Genomic DNA, 27,359 nt, shown 5'->3' with positions numbered 1-27,359 from the left:
ACAGACAGACCAGGTGAATCCAGGTGAAAGCTATGATTCCTTATTGATATCACATCTTAAGTACACTTCAATCAGTATAGATGAAGGGGAGGAGATGGGTTAATGAATTGTGTATGTGTGGTAGGCAGAGAGGGGTGTCCACAGGGTACTCACTTCAGAGACTTTCACACTGATCGGTGTCTGGTCCTTCCCACCGTGCTCCGAGCTGCTCCGCTCCCTCATCTGAGGACACACACACACACACACACACTAAGTATCATAATATTAGGTTATTACAATACAATAAGTTAATGTAAATGTAGAATAAGCTTAATTGGAAACGAATAACTGAAACCACAATGAAACATTATGAGTACAGAGAAACTAACTATTTTCAAAGTTACACAGTTTCTTTGACCTATGAGTCCCTCTGAGTCATAAACAGCCTAATTGTCTTAATATTACATCAGGGTATAAAGCATCATCTCCACAATACAGAGACATTCTGCCATTAACCGTTGATGCTGAGCACTACCTCGCTATTTGTTTGACTTTTGGCCAAGGTGATTCTTCAATCAGTACCCCAAGTATTATTGTGTACATGTCCAACACTATCAAAAATAAATGCTTAAACCTGGTATACACACACGGATGAACGCACACACACACACGCACACAGCGGACAGAGATAAGTCCATGTCTATATTAACCATAAATTCCCACTCTAATCTGTCTCTGTTTACTTACCATCTACACTCTCATTCTTGTATTTAAAATGTGTCCAAGGAAATTCCTAAAGTCAAATGAATCCAAGCAAAACATAAGAAAAGACTGCAGCTTGTGCTTGCACAACCTCAGGCTGAAGTGGCACAAAAGCACACAGATCAAAAACACTGTACCAGATTGCATGGGATAGAGAGTGTCAACACTCTGCCACAGAGCACTGATTTTGTTAAGCCTTCATCTATTCAGCCTGGCTTAATACACTCGGCTTGTGTTTTGTAACACAACGCAGACATCAAATCATTTTCGGGAAAGTTCTGACCCAAATGAGCAGACGGTGTGAAGTTATGGGACATGTTTGCGGCCCTACTTTTCAGGCTGTTTCTACACAAATGTAACTATGGTGTTGGGTATAAGGTGTACGGTAAAGTTGCCCCTAGATGCTGATCTGGGATCAATTTAGCATTTTCCCCATGGTTAAGGTTAGGATCAAAAACACATAAACTCATATGGTTTTTCTGTAAGGGTAGGGGAAACTTCCCCCTGAAGCGTTAGGTAAACCAACACAATGCAGACTGTGTTGGCCAGGGGACAGAAGGCTTGCAGAGGCTATGACCTGCTTTGTATTTCTTTCTATCTAGGGACATGCTGTAAGAGAGTGTTCAGAGAACTGCTCCTATAGCATACACAGGTGACCCAATCTCAGAATTCAAAGTCCCTGGTGACTTCTATAACCCCTTCACTTATCCCCATGCATCTACTAAACATACACATCCACTCCTTTAACACCAAGGGCTTTTGAACAGTATATTTGATGTACATTAGTTCAGATCTATACATATATACTGTATATCTATCAGTTTGTACAGCTCTGGAAAAGGAACAATATATGTATGGAACCAGGAATGTTTCAATGGGGAGAGATAGGATTACTACTGGATTTCTACTGGATTACTGAGGTCGCTGGTTAGATGCCAAGTATGTCAAACACACGCACACGCATACACACACATACACACACACAGCACGGAAAAAGGATCATGGGTGATAGACATTGGGTCTAAAGTGTCATAGAAATCATAAAACAGAGGGAGAACTGAGGAATTGCACACACACAAAAAAGTTTTGTTTAGAGATGCATTAATTGATTGCATAGATCATTGGGATATTGAAATGAAGATCTACAGAAAATTGTAAGGATAATGAAAATGTAATCATATTGAGAGAAATACGATTTAACTCAGACTTCACCTTTGTACTGGGTGAGATCTTTTACAAAGACTAGCTTCCCCCTAGTGGATGAATAGAAAATAAAAAGGTTCATCCTTTATCAACAAACCACAGCATTTCAAATGAGACATGAAATATGTTCTAAAATGCCAAATTGACATAATTTCCAGTAATTTATAGAGTAATTGATTTCATGATCAATTGGGGTGACCAGTAAATCAAGTGTTGTGTGATGAAATCCCACTGGAAAACACATCTGTGTTCCTTCATTCCTGGTCCTGGTGAGCAGCAGTACTTGTGGGTTTTTTCAATAAACCAACAACACAAATATTTCAAAACTAATGTTGTCTTGGGTCAAAAGCTAGTAAAACTCTGCAGCCCTACAGGACAAGAAGTTAAGAACACTGTTGTACAGGAGTGACTGTATCGCTTGGTAATTTATACATTCTTACAGATCCCATCATTTGCAAAATTGATGCCTCATGGGGTAGTAAGCAATGATGTGTATAAACCTTCTATTGCTGATGCTACGTAACGGCCAATGAGAGGCTTTGAAGCAACAAGCGCCATTAACTCATTGGAAGGAGCAGTCCTCCACAGGAAAGGAATTCTACAATATTTAAATTAAATGTTTCAAAGACAAAATAACATGTATTTAAGTATTTATTTGTTGTAGTCGGGACAGTGACATTAGTACTTTCAGAAAAAGACTTGAAGGAATATGATTTTAATTATTGTTCAGTTCTCTTAATATAATGTTCAAGCATGCATTAAGGTATCTGTAATATAACATACAGTACCTTTCAAAAACAAATGTAGACATTAATAAATGTATTTCTATAGCTTTCAAAATCTTTTTTACAATGGAGAAGGAATACCAAGATGGCTGCGCGGTGGCTTCAAAGCAGCGTCCCCTGTTAGTCATCTATGGTTAATACATATCAGTAGGAACCCTCAAACTACATTTTACATTTTAGTCATTTAGCAGTCACTCTTATCCAGAGCGACATACAGGAGCAATTAGGTTTAAGTGCCTTGCTCAAGGGCACATCAACAGATTTGGTTACTGGCCCAATGCTCTTAACCGCTAAGCTACCTGCCGCCAACTGGGGTCATAGACTTATTTAATAGGAACATTAAATAGCAAACAAATCATTCAGTCAACATTAATTTCAGTTATTGACTATGGCAATATCTTTTATATGAATGCCGCTGCCACTGTATTGAAGCAATTGGATGCAGTTTATCATAGAACATTGTGCTTTATTACGGGCGATAGGATCTTTGCATTTTGTATCAGAAAGTAGGCTGTCCCTCTTTGAAGACTTGGTCTGCATTGCACTCTTTTAGTCTATAAAGCCCTCTTGCATAAACCTCCGCCATACCTTACCTCTTTGTTAACCTTCAGACGTATAACTTACCAGACCTGGACTCAGGGATGGCTAACCCTGAAGATCCCTTCAATCTCCACCCAGTTACCAGACCTGGACTCAGGGATGGCTAACCCTGGAGATCCCTTCCATCACCACCCAGTTACCAGACCTGGACTCAGGGATGGCTAACCCTGAAGATCCCTTCAATCACCACCCAGTTACCAGACCTGGACTCAGGGATGGCTAACCCTGGAGATCCCTTCAATCTCCACCCAGTTACCAGACCTGGACTCAGGGATGGCTAACCCTGGAGATCCCTTCAATCTCCACCCAGTTACCAGACCTGGACTCAGGGATGGCTAACCCTGGAGATCCCTTCAATCACCACCCAGTTACCAGACCTGGACTCAGGGATGGCTAACCCTGAAGATCCCTTCAATCACCACCCAGTTACCAGACCTGGACTCAGGGATGGCTAACCCTGGAGATCCCTTCAATCTCCACCCAGTTACCAGACCTGGACTCAGGGATGGCTAACCCTGAAGATCCCTTCAATCACCACCCAGTTACCAGACCTGGACTCAGGGATGGCTAACCCTGGAGATCCCTTCAATCCCCACCCAGTTACCAGACCTGGACTCAGGGATGGCTAACCCTGGAGATCCCTTCAATCACCACCCAGTTACCAGACCTGGACTCAGGGATGGCTAACCCTGGAGATCCCTTCAATCTCCACCCAGTTACCAGATCTGGACTCAGGGATGGCTAACCCTGAAGATCCCTTCAATCTCCACCCAGTTACCAGACCTGGACTCAGGGATGGCTAACCCTGGAGATCCCTTAAATCTCCACCCAGTTACCAGACCTGGACTCAGGGATGGCTAACCCTGAAGATCCCTTCAATCTCCACCCAGTTACCAGACCTGGACTCAGGGATGGCTAACCCTGGAGATCCCTTCAATCACCACCCAGTTACCAGACCTGGACTCAGGGATGGCTAACCCTGGAGATCCATTCAATCTCCACCCAGTTACCAGACCTGGACTCAGGGATGGCTAACCCTGAAGATCCCTTCAATCTCCACCCAGTTACCAGACCTGGACTCAGGGATGGCTAACCCTGGAGATCCCTTAAATCTCCACCCAGTTACCAGACCTGGACTCAGGGATGGCTAACCCTGAAGATCCCTTCAATCTCCACCCAGTTACCAGACCTGGACTCAGGGATGGCTAACCCTGGAGATCCCTTCAATCACCACCCAGTTACCAGACCTGGACTCAGGGATGGCTAACCCTGGAGATCCATTCAATCTCCACCCAGTTACCAGACCTGGACTCAGGGATGGCTAACCCTGAAGATCCCTTCAATCTCCACCCAGTTACCAGACCTGGACTCAGGGATGGCTAACCCTGGAGATCCCTTCAATCTCCATGGAGTTAAGTAAATCTGCTTTTAGTTTTTTTGCATCTCTCATGTGGAATAATCTCCAAAACTCCTTAAAGGGATATTTCATGAATTTGGCAATGATGCCCTTTATCTACTTCCCCAGAGTCATATGAACTAGTGGATACCATTTTTATGTCTCTGTGTCCAATATGAAGGAAGTTAGATATACACTGCTCACTTAAACAACACAATGTAACTCCAAGTCAATCACACTTCTGTGAAATCAAACTGTCTACTTAGGAAGCAACAATGATTGACAATACATTTCACATGCTGTTGTGCAAATGGAATAGACAACAGGTGGAAATTATAGGCAATTAGCAAGACATCCCCAATAAAGGAGTGGTTCTGCAGGTGGTGACCACAGACCACTTCTCAGTTCCTATGCTTCCTGGCTGATGTTTTGGTCACTTTTAAATGCTGGCGGTGCTTTCACTCTAGTGGTAGCATGAGACGGAGTCTACAACCCACACAAGTGGCTCAGGTAGTGCAGCTCATCCAGGATGGCACATCAATGCGAGCTGTGGCAAGAAGGTTTGCTGTGTCTGTCAGCGTAGTGTCCAGAGCATGGAGGCGCTACCAGGAGACAGGCCAGTATATCAGGAGACGTGGAGGAGGCCGTAGGAGGGCAACAACCCAACAGCAGGACCGCTACCTCCGCCTTTGTGCAAGGAGGAGCAGGAGAAGCACTGCCAGAGCCCTGCAAAATGACCTCCAGCAGGCCACAAATGTGCATGTGTCTGCTCAAACGGTCAGAAACAGACTCTATGAGGGTGGTATGAGGGCCCGACGTCCACAGGTGGGGGTTGTGCTTACAGCCCAACACCGTGCAGGACGTTTGGCATTTGCCAGAGAACACCAAGATTGGCAAATTCGCCACTGGCGCCCTGTGCTCTTCACAGATGAAAGCAGGTTCACACTGAGCACATGTGACAGACGTGACAGAGTCTGGAGACGCCGTGGAGAACGTTCTGCTGCCTGCAACATCCTCCAGCATGACCGGTTTGGCGGTGAGTCAGTCATGGTGTGGGGTGGCATTTCTTTGGGGGGCCGCACAGCCCTCCATGTGCTCGCCAGAGGTAGCCTGACTGCCATTAGGTACCGAGATGAGATCCTCAGACCCCTTGTGAGACCATATGCTGGTGCGGTTGGCCTTGGGTTCCTCCTAAAGCAAGACAATGCTAGACCTCATGTGGCTGGAGCATTGATGCTATGGACTGGCCCGCCGTTCCCCAGACCTGAATCTAATTGAGCACATCTGGGACATCATGTCTCGCTCCATCCACCAACGCCACGTTGCACCACAGACTATCCAGGAGTTGGCGGACCATCCGCCACCTCATCAGGAGCATGCCCAGGCGTTGTAGGGAGGTCATACAGGCACGTGGAGGCCACACACACTACTGAGCCTCATTTTGACTTGTTTTAAGGACATTACATCCAAGTTGGATCAGCCTGTAGTGTGGTTTTCCACTTTAATTTTGAGTGTGACTCCAAATCCAGACCTCCATGGGTTGATAAATTGGATTTCCACTGATTATTTTTGTGTGATTTTGTTGTCAGCACATTCAACTATGTAAAGAAAAAAGTATTTAATAAGATTATTTCTTTCATTCAGATCTAGGATGTGTTTTTTAAGTGTTCCCTTTATTTTTTTGTGCAGTATAGTTTCGCAAGCCAATGCTAACTAGAGTCAGCGCAATTACTGGAAGTCTATGGGTATCTGCTAGTATGCTAGTAGATACCCATAGACTTACAGTCATTGAGGTCATAAAGTCTGTCTGTGATATGAATACTTGGTAGAACTGTAATGCAGAAACCAGCTACCGTCTGAATGTACACATAATGCTGTACTGATTTGTATTATTCAAAATATAGTTATTCTACATTAATGTTATATAAATACCAGAATTAGTATAATATCCTCCAATATTCTATATGTGCAACTTGTTATGGTATTTGGGTTGCTATAACATTTGGTTTGAAGAGACACTGAGGATTTGAGCATGCTTTTGGAAGCATCCTGCCATCCTACCACTCCCATGGGTTCACTAGCAGTGATGCTAATGCTGGCAGTGGGGTAAGTAAATAAAGAAAACTAAGCCTTATTTTTGGTAATTGTCTCTCAGGATCAATGAACGAATCCGTTTTTTCAATAAAATAAAATGTTTAGTCTACCTCCCCTTTAATTAGCAAAAACGAAATGATACCACAATCAAATGATGGTAAATCAGCGTTTTAGTATTAATGTGGATTGTCCTTCAGAAAAAAGCTGCACATTATTTAAGGAAGATTTTTGTTTAGCAAAATATGCAAATTAACTGTAATGTTGCTAAAACAACAGTCTGTTTTGGATCTTTTTTATTTCAGATAACATTATTTACATGTGTAATTATGTTTTATTAAGTTAAGTTAATGTTCTGCAATTATTGTTGCTTTTTCAAACTGTTTGTTCTTGGGGCCAAAATGACCCCAGTTGGTAAAATATGTTGGTAGCATGAGGGTTAATGAATCTGCTAAGAATCATCAGCATGATGTCATGAACATAGAAATAAAATGAATAGAAAGGGGGTCTCCATTCAAGTCAATGATGGCATAATCACGCTTTCCGTAGCCAATGTGAGCAAGACCTTTAAATAGATCAACATTCACAAAGCCGCGGGGCCAGACGAATTATCAGAACGTGTACTCAAAGCATGTGCGGACCAACTAGCAAGAGTCTTCACTGACTTTTTCAAACTCTCCCTGACCGAGTCTGTAATACCTACATGTTTCAAGCAGACCACCATAGTCCCTGTGCCCAAGAAAGCGAACGTAACCTGTCTAAATAATTACCGCCCCGTAGCACTCACATCGGTAGCCATGAAGTGCTTTGAAAGGCTGGTCATGGCTCACATCAACACCATCATGCCGGAAACCCTAGACCCACTCCAATTTGCATAGCGCCCTAACAGATCTACAGATGACGCAATCTCAATCGCACTCCACACTGCCCTTTCCCAATGAGACAAAAGGAACACCTATGTGAGAATGCTGTTCATTGACTACAGCTCAACATGTAAGTCGCTCTGGATAAGAGCGTCTGCTAAATGACTAAAATGTAAATGTAAACATTATAGTGGATCCCTGTGGCTCAGTTGGTAGAGCATGGTGTTTGCAACGCCAGCGTGGTGTGTGCAACGCCAGCGTGGTGTGTGCAACGCCAGCGTGGTGTGTGCAACGCCAGCGTGGTGTGTGCAACGCCAGCGTGGTGTGTGCAACGCCAGGGTTGTGGGTTCAATTCCCATGGGGGGCCAGTCAAAAAAAAAAATGCATGAAATTTATGCATTCACTACTGTAAGTCGCTCTGGATAAGAGTGTCTGCTAAATGACTAAAATGTAAAATGTAGTGCCCACAAAGATCATCATTAAGCTAAGGACCCTGGGACTAAACACCCCCCTCTGCAACTGGATCCTGGACTTCCTGACAGACCACCCCCAGGTGATAAGGGTAGGCAACAACACATCTGCCACGCTGATCCTCAACATTGGGGCCCCTCAGGGGTGTGTGCTTAGTCCCCTCCTGTACTCCCTGTTCACCCATGACTGTGTGGCCAATCACGACTCCAACATCATCATTAAGTTTGCTGATGACACAACAGTGGTAGGCCTGATCACTGACAATGATGATACCACCTCGTGCCAGGTCAACAACCTCTCCCTCAATGTGAGCAAGACAAAAGTAGCTGATAGTCGACTATAGAAAAAGGAGGGTTGAACAGGCCATTAACATAGACGGGGCTGTAGTGGAGCGGGTCGAGAGTTTCAAATTCCTTGGTGTTCACATCACAAACAAACTATCACGGTCCAAACACACCAAGACAGTTGTGAAGAGGGCACGACAACACCTTTTCCCCCTCAGGAGGCTGAAAAGATGTGGCATGGGTCCCCAGGTTCTACAGCTGCACCATCGAGAGCATCCTGACTGGTTGCATCACTACTGTTATGGCAACTGCTCGGCATCTAATCGTAAGGCGCTACAGAGGGTAGTGCATACGGCCCAGTACATCACTGGGGCCAAGCTTCCTCCCATCCAGGACCTATGTACTAGACGGTGACAGAGGAAAGGCCAAAAAATTGTCAAAGACTCCAGTCACCCAAGTCATAGATGTCTTGTTTTGTACGCTTTGTACAAATAATAAAACGCAGAACTACAGGATGTTTCTTAACATAACTCTTTATTAACTAGCTACAACCGCATGTTCGCCTATCTCCAACCACGATCAACTGACAATACCCTAACCGTCTGGGTGGTCTTAACCAATCACTGCACAGTAGGATACGGCGGTAAAATGCATCCAATTATAATTCAGTATGTATTCACATATGAATATTACATCCCCCTTCTTTTAAAACAAAATACAAATGTTTACATATTCTAAGCTTTTCTTTTGAATACATGCTCTGTAGTTTGAACTCAAGGTAAGTAACCATTTATATTGCATAATACACCAACTGAATCAACAGACTCTGAAACAATGATCCAACATACTGTTACTTTTAGAACAAGGGATTCTCAGCAACTCAGCTTTCACTGTAGAAATGACATCTTAACATTTCAAACAAATACGATACCAAAGCATTTCAAGTGAACTTTCAATAACAAGTTTACAGTCTGGAACTCTTTTAGGGCAGCGATCTGCCTACACCCTTTGACATTTCACAGGTCGAGGACAGCTCTGGGCTTGACCTCTCTTCCTGACCTTGTGCGATATGATGTTGAGCATGCTTCTGTGTCAGTCAACAGCTCTTGTGGTGTTGCAGGTAAGTATGGTGTATGTTGTGCTGTGTGTGTGTTTAGTCCATCACGTTCTCTTTCAGGGGAACAGTTCATCTCATCAGTGTGTTGTTCTTTTGTGTTCAGTAAGTGGCGACGATTGCGGCGGTACACTGCTCCTTCTGCTGTGCGGACGTTCAGTGTCAGCTGGCTGGATGACCACTGCTGGTTTCCAGAGGCCATGCTCCTGGATTCTAACTGACTCTCCGTCGATCAGTGGTGGCAGTGGTCTAGCTGACCTGTCGTAGTATCGCTTTTGTTGTTGTTGCATTGCATTTCATTGTAGCTGACGACCTCAGGTTGCAGCTGCTGGTTGGTGCTGGGAAGGGTTGAGCGAAGTCTGCGGCTCATCAACAGCTGGGCTGGTGATTTGAAGTTGTCAACTGGAGTGTTGCGGTATTCAAGGAGACTGAGGTAGGGGTCTCTCTTGTCTGCTTTTGCTTTGTCCATGAGTGATTTAGCAATCTGCACAGATTTTTCAGCAAGGCCATTACTTTGAGGGTAATGTGGGCTTGTGGTGACATGTGTGAACTCCCATGCTTTTGTGAAGGATTCAAACTCATTTGATTTGTAACAGGGCCCATTGTCAGATATTAAAGTCTCTACAATGCCATGCCTGGCAAAGGCTGCTTTTAGCTTGTGTATCACAGCTGCAGATGTGGTGCTGTGAAGCTTGTCGAGTTCGAAGTATCTGCTGTAGTAGTCCACTGTTACGATGTAGTCCTCGTTGTTCCAGGTGAACAGATCGGTTGCCACGACCTGCCAGGGTCGGTCTGGGATACAGTGAGGTAACATTGGTTCTTTGGTGTTTGAGGGGCGTCTTTCAAGACAGATGGTGCATCTACCAACAATGTCCTCTATTTGTTTGCACATTCCAGGCCAAAACATAATGTCCCGTGCTCTCTGTTTGCACTTTTCCATGCCCATGTGTCCAGCATGGATCTTTGTCAAAATCTCTTCTCTGAGACTGGTAGGAATAATGATTTTCTCTCCTTTGAAAATGATTCCGTTGATCTGTGATAGTTCATCACGATGGTTCCAGAATTCTGAGACGCTCTGAGGGCATTTTCTCCTCTCCTCAGGCCATCCATCCTGTATGACTTCCCTCAGCTGTGTGAGTTGAGAGTCCTTTCCTGTTTCTGCTTGGATCTCCTTCAGTTTTGTGTCACTAACTGGTAAGTTGCTGTACACAGTGTGTACTTGCATGTCCATGCCTTCACTGAGGCTGCTGTCCTTGTAGGTAAGAAACTTCCTGGAGAGTGTGTCTGCGACAGGGATGTCTTTGCCTGGACGGTGAGTGATTGTGAAGTCGTATTTTTGTAGTTGAAGGATCATTCTCTGTAGCCTTGGCGGGGCTGCAGCTAGTGGTTTCCTCATGATTGACTCAAGGGGCTTGTGGTCGGATTCCACAATGACTTGTCGTCCATATACGTACTGATGGAAACGTTTACATCCGAATAGAATGGCATAGAGCTCCTTTTCAATTTGAGCGTAGTTGATTTCACAGTCTGTGAGAGATTTGGAAGCGTAGCCGATGGGCTTTCCTTCTTGCAGTAGCACTGCACCTAGTCCATACTTCGACGCGTCCACTTGGAGTCTGAGCTCTTTGTTGGGGTCGTAGTAGGCAAGGATTGGTCCTGGTTCTCTCGTGATCAAGTCTTTCACATTCTGGAAAGCAATGTCGTGTTGCTTGTCCCAAAGAAACTCACTGGACTGCTTTAGCAGTTGACGCAGGGGTGCATTAGCATTGGAGAGGCTGGGTGCGAACTTGGATAAGTAGTTGACCATGCCAAGCACTGTTTCCAGCTCTGCACGGTTTTTTGGTGGCTCCATTTCTTTTATGGCTGAGATCTTCTGTGGATCTGGCTTGATTCCATTCGCTGTGAGAAGATGTCCGAAGTAGCTGACCTCTGTAGCGCCGACTGTGCTCTTCTCTGGGTTGAGCCGGACTCCTCTCTCGCGGGATCTTTGCAGCATCGCGCGGAGGTTTCGGTCGTGCTCCTCTTTGGTTCGACCATAGACAAGAATGTCATCCACAATTGCCACAACTCCGTCGAGGCCTTCGTACACTTCGTCGATCTTTCGCTGAAACTCGTCTTGGGCTGAGATAATCCCAAAAGGCAGGCGACGGAACCTGTAGCGTCCAAACGGTGTGTTGAATGTTGTGAGCTTAGATGACTCTTCTGTGAGCTTGATAGCCCAGTAGCCTGATCTAGCGTCCATGACACTGAAGTAGTGTGCTCCCGCTAGCTTGTGTGTGATGCCATCTAGCGTCGGTAAAGGGTAATGGGGCCGTTTGATAGCCTTGTTCAAGTCTCTTGGGTCGAGGCATACTCGGAGCTTGCCTGTGCGTGGTTTCTCCACCACCACTAACGCGTTTACCCAGTCGGTCGGTTCTGTAACCTTGGTGACTATGTCAGATTGCTCCATGCTCTCCAACTCTTTCTTCAGACGGGCACGGAGAGCAAGGGGAATATTTATCGGGGGGTAGACCACAGGGGTTGCGTCTGGGTCAAGGTGAATGGTACATTCTCCTGGGAATAATCCTATTCCTGTAAAGACATCAGCAAACTCCTCCAGTACATTTTCTGTCTCTACTGGTGCTGTTACTGATAAAACTAGCTTGATGAGGTCCATGTCTAAACATGCTTTAAGACCTACCACTGCAGGTGCTCTAGTGTCAACAACGTAAAAGTCCAACATCATGTCACTTTCCTTGTATTTGCATTTGAAAGTGCATGTGCCTTTTACTGGGAGCTGTTCACCACCATAACCAGTCAGTCTGCGCATGGTGGGCTGTAGCTCGCACTCAGATGTCAAGCTGTGGTACTTATTCAGAGGAATAATGTTTACTTGTGCACCAGTGTCTAGTTTGAACTTTAGCTTTGTGCCTTGTGTTCCTATCTCAATGTCAGCAAAGGCTTGCTCTGTGTCTGATATGTGACTTTTTTGTGTCACTGAATCAATAAACAGCTCATCATCATTTGACTCTTTGATTGACATTTCATCTTCACTCACTGTGTGTACTGTTTTTACACGGTAAGCTCTGCACACTTTTGCAAAGTGATTCCATTTACCACATGTAGTACACTGTTTGCCTTTAGCTGGGCAATTTCCTTGTTCGCCATGCACTTTGTATCCACAATATCCACATGTTTTGGGGCGTTTTGAGTCTGTGTCGCTCTGTTTTGGAGTTATGTCTCTCTCCGTTCTGAAACGCGCTCTCTGGGCACCGGAGGTGTGCTTTGATGTCTGCCTGACTGCGTGCACTGCTTGTTCACGTGATGCGCTCGTGCTGCGGCGCGAAATGGTTTTCATCTGAGTCTGTGCTAGCTCGTGAGATCTGGCTATGTCGATAGCTTTGTCCAGCGTTAGCTCAGACCCAACATTCAAAAGTTTCTCTCTCACTCGCGGTGAGTGTATTCCAAATACAATACGGTCCCTGACCATCTCATCCTTGTTTGGATAATCACAGTCTTTCACAAGCAGACGCAGCTCAGTCACAAACGGTTCAAAAGACTCGCTAGCTCCCTGTACTTTCTCATGGAATTTGTACCTAGCGAAAATTGTATTAGTCTTCGGCACAACATATGCTTCAAAACGATCGTAGTATGTTTTCAGTACCTTTGATTCAGCCTCGGTAAGTGTCCATGTGTTGTAAATATCTCTCCCTTTTTCACCGATCCAGAGGAGCAGGTAGCTACATTTTTCCTCTTCTCCTCTTTCCTTCAGAGGACCCGTGAACATTAGCTCCACATGCTGTTTGTACTTACGCCATGCATCGAGTAAGTTTGTAGACTCCCAGTCCATTCGAGGTGAAGGAACTCCAGAAAAATCCATCTTTTAAGACCATTTACTCTGACACCATGTCTTGTTTTGTACGCTTTGTACAAATACTAAAACGCAGAACTACAGGATGTTTCTTAACATAACTCTTTATTAACTAGCTACAACCGCATGTTTGCCTATCTCCAACCACGATCAACTGACGATACCCTAACCGTCTGGGTGGTCTTAACCAATCACTGCACAGTAGGATACGGCGGTAAAATGCATCCAATTATAATTCAGTATGTATTCACATATGAATATTACAATAGACTTTTCTCTTTGCTACTGCATTGCAAGCGGTACCAGAGCGCCAAATCTAGGTCCAAAAGGCTCCTTAACAGCTTCTACCCCCAAGCCATAAGACTGCTGAACAATTTGTCAAATGCCGCCCCCCCTTTCTTTTTACACAGCTGCTACTCGCTGTTTATTATTTATGAGTAGTCACTTTACCCCTACCAACATTAACATATTACCTGGACTAACCTGTACCCCCGCACATTGACTCGGTATCGGTACCCCCTGTATACAGCCTTGTTATTGTTATGCCATTTTCTTGCGTTAATTTTTTATTGTATTTTTTTACTTCAGTTTATTTAGTAAATATTTTCTTAATTCCATTTCTTGAACTGCATTGTTCGTTAAGGACTTGTAAGTAAGCATTTCACGGTACGGTCTACACCTATTGTATTCGGTGCATGTGACAAATAAATTTGATTTGATTCAATCATAGTGATCTGTATAGTAGTATTGGGACAGTTTTGGGGACAGATTAAGTCTAGTCCTGGACTAAAAAGCAGCATCACCATCACACAAAACACTTCCAAACACCACTGATCATCCCTTAGAAAATATTAGCTAGATTAGGTCTATACCTGTTGTATTTGGCGCATGTGACAAATAAAATGTGATTTTATTTGATAATGGGTGGACTGGCAGAAATTGATGGTACCCATGATGCCAGGAAGTAAAAGCAGGAAGTGTACCCTTCAATATGTGCTGTGATTTGTAAAGTCAACTCAACTGACATTATAAATAGCCACATCATTTAAATGAACATTCTACATTACCATGGCAATCCAGCATCAGTTGATAGAACATTCCAAAATACCATGGGAATTATTGCATCACAATACAAGGTAGACATTGCGAATGTACCCATGAGTTTATCAGTCAAATTGCCAGGGTTAGCGCTTCCAAGCCCATTCTATTCATTCTATTTCTATGGTCAAGAACATCAGGGTGCGAATCGGCATTCAAAACTAATCAAGGACTCAACAAGTTCCAACAAGTAAAAGAATGCTGAATAAAATCTAGAATAATCTATAAATGATTTACTCTAGCTCCCCTCGAGGACTTATTAATAGATGTCTCAGCTTCATTGTGGAAAGTTGCTTTCGTCAAAGGGCAAGCATTTATAACCCTCACACTTTCAGCTCTCTCCATTCATTCCTTTTAATTACAATGTCACAGGCCAGGCCTGCATACATACATCATAGCCAAGTTCTTGGAGCTCTTCCAACACTAGCAGGCTCTCTCTCAAAGGCCAATTAGCTAGAGCTACACAGTCCAGCACAGTGTTGCCGACACAGCTCCTGTTATTTCCGTGTTGGGAACAGCTTCAAAAAGCAGTAGAACCAGAGCCTGTGTTTGTCAGCAGAGTCGTTCTGTGTAATGGGGACAACTGCTAAAGAAGGGATGGGTGTGTGGGGCTGGCGATCTGCTCAGGGCTCCCGATTCCAGGGATCTAGGGACCAATTATCACTTCTCATCTCACATTGGAGGCCTATTCTTTTTAACGATGACCGTTGAAAGCTAACATGCACCAATGGCTGGCAAGATAAAACAGCATATGGGTCTTTCTATAAATAAAGGGACCAATTTGTGACATCAGGGTCAAAATTCCTAAATGGTTTGATAATAATAATAACAATAATATTATTATAATCAGTAAACTCTTAAAACAGTGTGTGTGTGTGTGTGTGTGTGTGTGTGTGTGTGTGTGTGTGTGTGTGTGTGTGTGTGTGTGTGTGTGTGTGTGTGTGTGTGTGTGTGTGCAAACTAGACATCACATTCTTGCTTCCTCTGTCCTTGTTTCCTCCACTCCTTGCCTCTCATTGTAACTCCATTGGAGCCCGAGGGGAGGAACCTTCCACCAAAGTGCTTTGAGAGGGAGGTGAGGAATGGAGGACACAAGGGGAGAATCTCAATGGCATTTCCTTCACTCTTCACGTCCTCTCTCCTTCTGACCATCTCATCCAATGGGTTTTGAGAAGGAGACAACAAATCAAAGAAATGCAATTGAGACAGAGGAAGTAAGTATTTGACAGCTATGAACATGTTTTTACAGGGCCAGACTGATTGGCTGAGCTACCATAATACCCATGGCCTGTCCAGAAACAATCCTTAGCCTCTACTACCCAGAGTCTAGACACTTGTGGAGCTCTGAGAGGGATTGATGCGTGGTGACATGGTGAGAGCTCCATCTCACCCTCTGATAGGCTTAGTGGAATTTTGGCGGTATTGCTCTACACCTGTCCAAATCTGTCCAATGCTCTCAGTGTTTAGGGGGAGGGGTTAGGGGTTGTTTCTCCACGGTACCCCACAACCCTTCAGGTGTGTGGTGGACCTACAGCACGACACTTGAGGCATTGGTTGGATGTTTAATTCCATTGATATACACACACAGATTTGCACAGGTGTAAGTTCCACACGCACGACACTCTATCAGGCTCATCAGACTGGTCTGAGAAGCTGGAGACCTGCTGTAAACAGTGAAAGAATATATTTGCATTTATACTATTCTCACCTTTGCTTAATTCGAGCTAGTTAGATGTGCAACCACTGACTAACTATAGCTAGGGGCATATCTCAAGTCTAGCAATAGATACTGTTGTTTATTAAGATAACCAATGGTTAGCTAGGTAGCTAGGATATACAGTGCATTCGGAAAGTATACAGACCCCTTCCCCTTTTCCACATTTTGTTACATTACAGCCTTATTCTAAAATGGAATCAATCCATTTTTTCCCTCATCAATCTATACACAATACTATCATGACACAAGGCGAGACCCAGATTCAGACACAGGAGGCAGATGGTTGGAGTCTTACAATATTTATTAATCCAATAGGGGAAGGCAAGAGAATGGTCGTGGACAGGCAAAAGGATCAAAACCAGTTCAGAATCCAAAAGGTACCGAAGGGCAGGCAGAATCAAGGTCAGGCCAGGCAGGATGATCAGGCAGGCAGGCAGGAAAGAAGTCCAGAGTAAGGCAGGGGTCAAAACCGGGAGGACTATCAAAAAGAGAATAGAAAATGGAGTATGGGAAATACAGGCTGACTTGACTAAACATACAGGATGAACTGGCACAGAGAGACAGGAAACACAAGTGACAAATACACTGGGGAAAACATGCGACAACTGGAGGGGGTGGAGACAATAACGAGGACAGGTGAAACTGATCAGGGTGTGACAAATACTCCATAACGACAAACTGAAAACAGGTTAAGTTATTAAAAATAAGTTATTAAAAATAAAAAACTGAAATACCTTATTTACAATAAGTATTCAGGCATGCCGATACAAGTATGAGACTCGAAATTGAGCTCAGGTGTATCCTGTTTCCATTGATCATCATTGAGATGTTTCTACAACTTGATTGGAGTCCACTTGTGGTAAATTCAATTGATTGGACATTACTTGGAAAGGTGCACACCTGTCTATATAAAGTCCCACAGTTGACAGTGCATGTCAGAGCAAAAACCAAGCCATGAGGTCGAAGGAATTGTCCGTAGAGCTCAGAGACAGGATTGTGTCGAGGCACAGATCTGGGGAAGGGTACCAAAACATTTGTGCAGCATTGAAGGTCCCCAAGAACACAGTGGCGTCCATCATTCTTAAATGGAATAAATTTGGAACTACCAAGACTCTTCCTCGAGCTGGCCACACTGCCAAACTGAGCAATCGGGGAGAAGGGCCTTGGTCAGGGAGGTGACCAAGAACCCGATGGTCACTCTGACAGAGCTCCAGAGTTCCTCTGTGGAGATGGGAGAAACTTCCAGAAAGACAACCATTTCTACAGCACTCCACCAATCAGGCCTTTATGGTAGAGTGGCCAGACGGAAGCCACTCCTCAGTAAAAGGCACATGACAGCCCGCTTGGAGTTTACCAAAAGGCAGCTGAAAACTCTCAGGCCATGAGAAACAAGATTCTCTGGTCTGATGAAACTATTTGGACTGAATGCCAAGCGTCACGTCTGGAGGAAACCTGGCACCATCCCTACAGTGAAGCATGGTGGTGGCAATATCATGCTGTGGGGGATGTTTCTCAACAGCAAAGACTGGGAGTCAGGATCGAGGGAAAGATGAACAGAGCAAAGTACAGAGAGACCCTTGATGAAAACCTGCTCCAGAGCGCTCAGAACCTCAAACTGGGATGAATGTTCACCTTCCAACAGGACAACAACCCTAAATGCACAGCCAAGACAACGCAGGTGTGGCTTTGGGACAAGTGTCTGAATGTCCTTTAATGGCCCGGCCAGAGCCCGGACTTGAACCCGAACAAACATTTCTGGAGAGACCTGAAAATAGCTGTGCAGTAATGCTCTCCATCCAACCTGACAGAGCTTGAGAGGATCTGCAGAGAAGAATGGGAGAAACTCCCCAAATACAGGTGTGCCAAGCTTGTAGCGTCATACCCAAGAAGACTCAAGGCTGTAATCGCTGCCAAAGGTGCTTCAACAAAGTACTGAGTAAAGGGTCTGAATACTTATGTAAATGTGATATCCATTTTTATTGTTAATACATTTGCAAAAATGTATTTAAAAAAACTGTTTTTGGTTTTTATTATGGGGTATTGTGTGTAGATCGAGGGGGGGAAATGATTTCATCTATTTTAAGGCTGTAACATAACAAAATGTGGAAAAAGTCAAGGAGTCTGAATACTTTCCGAATGCACTGTATCAATCAGCTAACCATTTACAGTAACAGCAGTTCATTAATAAGTCAATACACACTAAATCATATGCAGAAATTGAGAAATCTTACCTTATACTGGCACTGTGGCATGGTATGAGCAGCTATTAATCAATTAATTAATAGATCATAGATTAATAGAATGGAGTTAGAAGGGTGACCTCCTACTAAAGGACAGGAAGTGTTGGCTGCACACTTGAGCAGGCATTCCACATTAAACCCTACACACATTTGAACAGCAACATGCACAAAAAAAAAAGATTTATCTTCAAAAATGTATAAACAAGCCGTTTTCACATTTCCGATTGATCCATTTTAACGATGAAAACAAATTATCAAAATGTACATGGACCATAATCTTACCTCAGGAATGTTGATTTAATGTTGTCCATGAAGTAGGCTAATTATTTTGACCGCCGTAACAACAGACACCAAAACTGTCTGTCATTCCTCCAGATCAACATTATTCCAACACTTTGGCTGTTGTTAAATCGCATGCAGTATCACACAAGCTTTTTATCACATGACTGTGATTCAGAAAATCCTTTCCTGAATCAACTGATGTGGCACAATAATGTCCCAACGTAACTGAACAGCTAGACATCAAATGCGCATCAAACTACTTTTATATTATTGAAGAACCCCGTTAATGACAGTATTGATTTTAGTTTTATTAATCATATTTGTAAGGATGGACGCTGGAGACGAGAAGCAGGTACAGGGAGTGAACATTTAATAACCACGGACAGGAACAGAATACGGACAGCGTCTGGACAGGGGAAACGGAAATGATGCTGACACGGCGATGAAACCAAGGAAACAGACAGATATAGAGAAGGCAATCAAAACGTGAAGGAGTCCAGGTGAGCCCAATGAGCGGTGACGCTCATAATGATGGTGACAGGTGTGCTCTCGAGCGCCAGAGAGGGAGAGCGGGAGCAGGCATGACAATATTAAAGTTACTATTTCTGTTTGAAGCATTGGATTTTTCAATCACATACATTATTTTGGATATGTGTGCACATGAAAACTGTTTACACATCGTAACATAGGGAGATACGAAATGCTACGAGGTTACAATACACTTCCGAGATCTCCATACCAAAAAAGAGACAGACAGCAATATCCAGGAACTTCACGTGATCAAGGTCAATGTGTAATTCAATTGTTAAATGCTGAGTATATGATGTAACTACAAACAGTATCATACATTTTTAAACATAGGTTTTGATTAAACTTTTGAATTATATTGAATGTATTTACGTTCCCCCTTTATATCATAATGTATTCACATGAAGAATGAAAAAGTCAAATTATTATTAATGACTTTGTAAGAGCTCCAAACGGACTACAAGAAATGCTCACTGGTACCCTCTTTTATAGAAAGACACACATATATTAATTGAACCTGACCAAATTTGGTGTCATACCAATAGCCTACAGATGTAGTCAGAGAATATAATAATAATTCATTAGGTGACACAAAGTACAGATGTAGGATCTACATATGATCACTCTTTTGTTGCTAAGAATTTTCCTGCACGGCAGGAAATGCAACATTTTTGTTTATTTCAGTTATAAAAAGTATTCTATAGTTTGTAATTTCCACTTTGAAGTTGTGACACACACAAGGAAATTATTATTCAGTATTTTTGTTTTCACAAATCTGTAATTGATTCCATTGTCTGTTTTATTGCTTGAGAACTTAGGCAAGGAACAATCCCAATGTATGTATCTCAATACCTACAAACTGTAATAAAACTTGAACTTAAACTGTGAAACAAAAAAACAGTTATCTTAACGTGCTATAATTTGTTTGTGTTTTTTAGAGTCAACTGGCTTCCTCATTGGTGAAGTAGTACCACTACCACAGAACTACAATGAGTAGAAACGGCCTCCACATTCAGGTGAATAATCCTGTAATGGGTAGACTGGCAGGATTCATTACATTTTTAAGCTCACTACTCCGAGGTCCCATCAGGCTCACCTCGGTTGGGCAGGCGTGTTGTAGCACCGCGGTGGGGGAGGCCGTGCCCGTCTGTTCCCACTTGTCGGCCATGTGGTTGACCTCCTCCAGCTTCTGCTTGCAGCTCTTTTGGGTGTTCAGCAGCGTCACCTCATAGAACTCCTGGATATCTGTGGAAAAAATGACAGATTCCTATTTGATCATTTACAATACTTAGAAATGTCCCTTGAGAGGAAATATGGATGGAAACAGACACTTGACAAGCCTTTCGCTAATTCCAATATAATTTCAGTGTAAGCCGGCAGACTTCCGTTTACGTCAACATGCTGCGTTTCAGATGTACATGGAAATGGGGGTCTTTGATTAAACACAGGATTACTGCCTCATTGGCCATCAACCAAAATAAAAAGGGGCAATCTGTGAAATTGGATTGCTGGCACTGACATTAGATGCTATAGCAGAAGAACAGCACCGACGTATGGCCAAAATCTCTTGTCCGGTACAACTGGGAACCCTCCTAAGAGGCAGAATAAGTCCAAAGTTCTGTTGCAGACTGTCCCAAATCTGTCCCAAATTCATAGTTATTCATTTGCTCTGGATATCTGCATGGCATTGCATATATAGAGAATTCACCGTCACTGAATGCAACTTTGAACCGAATTATAAAGTACAAACTACATTAGTCTACAGGGCTGTATCAGTGCTACGCAGGTTCTCAGGATAAAGAAACCATGAACAAACAAAGAGCAAATAGCTGTAAGTACAAAATATATCTGCAACTCTGCTCCCAGTCCTTAGCCTTAGTGAAGACTAGGAGCTGATGTCTCTTGTTGAAGGAACAGTCAACAATATTCTGTCAAGAAGTCCAAGCTAGATCCATTTGGACAGCTTGTGCCACCAGCAGTCGGGTGTGCACTGAAGCAGCTTGGTCAAAGCTGTTTTTTTATCATTCGGCCTCAATTATATGTTGAAAATGTACTTATGAAATTCATTGTTTTATTAAATTATTCCAACAAATCTTTACATGCTGTTACATTAGGCTATTATTTGGATACCGGAGCGTTATAATAATTTACAAATGTTCAGAAAATCATTAACGCATGATCAATAAATGGTTTCTAAATGATAGTTATTATTAGGTGTTACCCCAAAATACTTGATGGCCCAGTTCTTGCATAATGTATTAACTATGTAGTAGGCAATTGGCAAACGTTGCTCTTGAAGTGGGTCTCCACAGCCAAGAGGTGTAATTCACTTCAAGACAGTCAACAAAAGTAAAGCTATTCACTTGAAACCCTAATCTTTTTGCATGAATTCAACACTGGAAGAGAATTCAAACCCCAACATTCCAGCTTACAAACAGTTTGATACACAACACTCATTCAACGCTGATTGGCAAACACCATGTTTTCTACATACAACACAAATTGTAGTGATTCCCTCTGGTCTTGTGTGTCATTTAATCCAAAGAGAGTGTTGTGTGTCTTGTATGTCTTGTGTATCATGTGTGTCTGGTTGATGTCTTGTGTGACGTGTGTGTCTTCTGTGTCGTGTTGATGTCTTGTGTGTCTTGTGTGTCGTGTTGATGTCTTGAGTGTCTTGTGTGTCTTGTTGATGTCTTGTGTGTCGTGTTGATGTCTTGAGTGTCTTGTGTGTCGTGTTGATGTCTTGTGTGTCGTGTTGATGTCTTGTGTGTCGTGTTGATGTCTTGTTGATGTCTTGTTGATGTCTTGTGTGTCTGAAGCCTTCGCTCTAATAGCAACGCCATCTTACTTTGGCGGAAGATTATAGCAGGATTCACTTGAGTGGCGGATCCTTGAAATAGAACAGCTTTAGCGCTGCTAAGAGCAGGGCCGTGCACAGACCTTTTGGGGGGGGGCAGGTCCTCCAACAACCAAAAAATTGCACCCCCCCCCCCCAAAGAACATTACGCAACCGCGGTCACAGACTCATTGAGCAATTATGACTTTGATTATTCAGTTAAAAGCAATAGATGGCCACATCTTAATGGCTTATTAAATGACACATATTTAACGCAAATTTAATGACAACTGGGTTCAGGACAACCACGACAAAAACTGTATACAAAAACATCTGAGTAATAAAAGGGCACTTTAGAGACTAGAAAGAAGGGCAAATGGGCATGTGCTCTGCACAGGCAGCGCTGATCTGTGCACGTGCCTGCACTGTAAAAAAAAATCAAGTTGTTCAACTAATTATTATTAAGTAACTGGTTTCACAGCCTTTTTTTTTGCTTACTCAATATTTCGGTCCAAGTGTTACCCGAACTGAAAAAAATTGGTGGTCCAAACTTAGCTCCAACATGGTTTGCTTGTTCACCAAGAATGGTCTAACAGTAACTAATGCAGACATTTTTTGAAGTAAATAAACCACACACAAAGGGGCTGTTTCCTGGACACAGACTAAGCGTAAAAGAAGGACAAACTGGTTTGCTTTCATGGAGGACTGGCTTGAATTGTAAGGATGACCACACAATTTATTTTCAGCATGAGACAAATCTATTGGTTTTCTACCCAAAGTTACAAAGGAAATGTTGAGATCTATTTGGTACTGTCATACAACTTTGTGGTAAATAATGCAGGAAACTTATATTACACATTTCTTTGAACAGCGAAAGAAATACCATCAACAGATTCACAGGGAATACATTACATAGTATGGAGAAGCAATACTCTAAGCCGCAGCTTCATACTACTTGTTAAACATAGAGAACTGATACTGTATATTGGGTTGTTGTGGTGGGATTGGCATGGGTAGGAAGAAATGTGGTCTAAATCAGATATTAAGTACTATATTTATTGAATATTATCTGAATCCTATAAATTAAAATTGACAATTTGGGTGCAATCAACTAGCTTAACTTGTCCTAGATGAAATACAATAAAAAAGAAAAATTGTTTCAGGAATTCCAATCGTACCTGTTTCTAAATACAGAAACAATTTATGAACAATCTGAGATGGTGGGTGTCATGGCTTGCTGAAATGACAGGGAATGACTCATAAGAAGTACTTCAGGAAGCAATTGAAATTCCAAGTCCAATTTTTTGTAACAGAGAAGCATTGAGGAAAATTAGAATTTTGGTTTACCTCCTGACGGGGAAAGGAAGGGGGGAAGAGAAAGGGGTTACCTAGTCAGTTGCACAACTGAATGAATTCAACCGAAATGTGTCACATTTAACCCAACCCCTCAGAATCAGAGGGGTGCGGGGGGCTGCCTTAATCGACATCATCGGCGCCCGGGGAGAAGTTGTTGTTGGGTGTTTAACAGCCTTGCAGAAGGGCAGAACAGCATATTTTTACACCTTGTCAGCTCTGGGATTCAAACTAGCTACCTTTCAGTTACTGGCCCAACGCTCTTAACCGCTAGGCAACCTGCCACTGCAGAATTGGCTGAATTTAAATGTAATTGACCCAAACCTCGAAAATGGTACAGAAATGAATTGTATTGCTTCACTCACCCAATGGTTCACCCTCATTGAAAATAGTTATAAAACAGGGTGAATTGAAATGGAATTGACATCAATCCTGACAATTGTATGACTCTAGAAGAATAATTAAAGACTATATCATTAAAATACTGATGTTGCACATTGACTCAGTATCGGTACCCCCTGTATATAGCCTCGTTATTGTTATGTCATTTTATTGTGTTACTTTTTATAAAAATGCTTACTTTAGTTTATTTAGTAAATATTTTCTTAACTCTTGAACTGCATTGTTGGTTAAGGACTTGTAAGTAAGTATTTCACGGTACGGTCTACACCTGTTGTATTCGGTTCATGTGACAAATACAATTTGATTTGATTCAATCATAGTGATCTGTATAGTAGTATTGGGACCGTTTCGGGGACAGATAAAGCCTAGTCCTGGACTAAAAAGCAGCAACGCCATCACACAAAACACTTCCAAACACTACTGAGCATCCCTTAGAAAAGATTAGCTAGATTAGCTCATACGGTAATAATGTAGGTGGACAAATACTTGTTATGCAATCGAAGAATCGTTAATTAATAACAAAGCAGACCTTTCAAAAGAATAGCTGCTGCATGTTCAACAAAAGAAACTGAACCCATAACAAGTCATCTTTCGCAGCAGTCCAGAGGCTCGTCTCCACAGACAGAACCCAAATTTACATTTAAATGGAGGTCAATGACAACAAGCTATTTGCATTCATGACAAAACGTTGGGAGTACAATAGTTTAGTCCCTGCTCTCCAAACCACATGTTTGAGCGAGTCCATCATATACTGCTAAGAATTAGTCTTATATGTTTGCTGAGAAACGGGTTAGCAAATTTGAAAGGCACTACATACAGTATTTGTGTAATAAACCATTGGCACAAATGCCTCTTTTCGCAATGTATGAAATACAAGAAGATAAACACACCTCATTGAACCGAAATGTATGCAAATCCCCTAGACTCATTGAGTGCCAGTGAAGTGTCATATGGGGATTGGATACCCTGAATTTACAAAACAAATGCAGAATTCTCTTAGTCACAGCCATCTTCAGATTCAATGTGAGATGCACATGTTCTACTAGCCAACAACACTACACAGCACCGTATTTTGTCAAACCTTTCATCAGGTTGTATAGGCAACATGATAAGATTCAGATGATCTGTATTGTCCCATTGCAGAGCAATTTGGTTGCAGCAGTCCAAAAGCATAAAAAAATAACAGATTGTGTGCTGTATTTCCCTGTTTAGTGGTTTTTCATTGTAATTGTGCAAATGGATAATTCAGATATATTTTTATATAATAAATATGTACAACTACCCTCTATACTAGGAACTCATCTGAAACACAAGCTACTTGACAAAGTTTCCTTTCATTCAAATTCATTCACTGTCTTATCTGCAGTTGCCAAATAGCTTATAGCTGAATAATTACATTAACTAAAAGGCCTACATGCAACTTCCTGTATAATAGTGGCCCATATTCAAACAAACAAAATGTTAAAAAGTAAAAGTAGCACACGGGGTAACTTACAGTGCAGTGAAACTTTGCTTGTCTCCATAGACATCCCGAGCGCTGCCGGTCCCTTGAAGCAGTGTGCTGTGGGAGCACCAGATGCCCATGCAACAAAACAGCAAGCCTACTCCTCCGGCAGGCCGCCTGTTCAACTTCAATAGAGACAATGACCTTGCACCCCGGGCAGCCCTCGCACTCCGACAGCTGATTTCTAATGCAGCCCTGTGTCTGATAATGTGCTTAACGCTGCCATGCTGCGCAGAATCCCCCTACACAACCCCTCTACACAGTGTGGACATGGGTGCCCCCTTTTCATAGACAGTTGAATCTACAAGTGCCGGCGGGCACTGGCAGTCACACTCTTTGTCATGGGAGAGCAGGGGATGTATGGGGGGACCCATAGGAGGGATGGCAGCCAGGTGGGGGTATTTCAGACACTTGGCTCATACATGAAGAGCACACATAAGCCTATGAGGACAGCTTTAAGTGGCTGTGTAGCGCCGGGGTGGAGGGCCACTGGCTTCCCCACAGGGCAGACTTCTTTCCTGGCTGTCACAGTCAAACGGGGACAGAGAACAACCCCACACTTGGGCCATAAGGATATTACCTACTCCTGGAGAAAAGCTTGAAATTCAAATCACAGCCTATGCTAAGGTATGTCTGATGATTACATCCAACATACTGAATGTAAAAGCACGGGCGATTAAATAGCCTTTCTGAGATGGCTACAAAATACTGCCTTATGGCATCACACGTAAACCCATCCATAGACTTGCTGTAGTTTCAGGGGAGTGTAACATGCTAATATGCTGATCTGAAGGTATTTTATGCTGCATTACATTAGGAAACAAGACGAGTCCCAGGGATTTTCTTCACTGCCTGCCGCAGTGGATTTTTCCACAGTTTTTGTGGATCACTCAACATAAACCAGTAAAACAAGGCTACAGTGAAAACTCCCTCAACATTGTCCCCTAGTCCTACACTATACCAAAAATAAAAATTACGCAACTTACTCGATATTTCTTCTTTATTATTCTGCCACCATACTATATTTGCTCAAAATATATTGATATGGTTTGGTTCAATGTTGACAGGGGAAAGACAGAAAAAGCACACAGACAGCTGACATATCAGCCACATACATACAAGCACTGGGAAGAGTGTGTGCAACAGGGAGAATGATTCTTTCTCTGTGTTTCAGCAAGGTGTGTTAAGTCAATATCACATTAGAAACAGGACAGGTGACGTCTTCCTTAGTAAATCTCTCCATTAGCGTGTGGCGGCCCGCACTCTGTTCTGTTGGGAGTATTTTTTACAGCTCCGATTGCACAACAGCGCTTATGATGCCTCCCTTAGTTGTTGTCAGCTGTGACACCTGAGGCCCATTGAAGGAGCCGTGTTGAAGGGTGTGTGTGTGTGTGTGTGTGTGTGTGTGTGTGTGTGTGTGTGTGTGTGTGTGTGTGTGTGTGTGTGTCTGTGAACAATGCATCTCATCATGCCATAAAGGCCCTGAGCGACAATGGAACAACACACCCGTAACCTTCTGAACCACAATAAGCCCTAACCAGTGTTTAATTGGAGGAGGATCCTGTGGGAACAGAATCAGGGCACCTCACCATTTTGGACTGTTTCATTCCGGAACTTATTTGGCCAGATCCAGTAGTTCTCGTGGAATAAAAATACATTTCACTTTCTGCAATGTAAACATTTTAATAAAAGCGATCCAAGTTAAATCGAGTTGCCTGTTTGTTAACCCCCCCCCCCCCCCCCCCCCCCCCCCGGATATTCTAAGACTTGCTTCGGGTTGGGTCGGCCCGGGCTTATGGTTTGCGCAACATAGTAACCTATGTTTGAGACCAAGGAGCGGTCGTGGCTGTATGAGCACGCCTGTATCTCTCACAGAACTAGATTGAGATAAACTTTCTTTCCATGATCTTTCTCTCTGCTCTGATAGAAATTAGCCTGCAACTCTTATCTCACCAGCATTGCACTTCAGAATTTATTTCCTTACATACTGAAAAACAATAT

General features: G+C 43.0%; 1 protein-coding gene across 20 annotated transcripts in view; it reads right to left on the bottom strand.

Annotated features, from left to right (window-relative positions):
* LOC115154037 (disks large homolog 2) overlaps positions 1-27,359 on the bottom strand; it is a 325,900-nt gene that overhangs the window by 265,245 nt on the left and 33,296 nt on the right. For all 20 annotated transcript variants that reach the window (XR_003867810.1, XM_029699854.1, XM_029699855.1 and 17 more), the window contains 2 exons: positions 20,360-20,508; positions 154-222 (listed from right to left, as the gene is read on the bottom strand). Coding sequence is in view for 19 of the 20 variants with exons in the window: in XM_029699854.1 (XP_029555714.1) it covers positions 154-222; positions 20,360-20,508 (218 nt within the window). In the remaining variant the exon portion in view is untranslated. The remainder of the gene's footprint in view (positions 1-153; positions 223-20,359; positions 20,509-27,359) is intronic.

Source organism: Salmo trutta, chromosome 19 (assembly GCF_901001165.1).
Source record: "Salmo trutta chromosome 19, fSalTru1.1, whole genome shotgun sequence".
NCBI lineage: Eukaryota > Metazoa > Chordata > Actinopteri > Salmoniformes > Salmonidae > Salmo > Salmo trutta.
The sequence above is the reverse complement of the archived record's forward strand: the minus strand, read 5'-3'. Positions and strand labels throughout refer to the sequence as shown.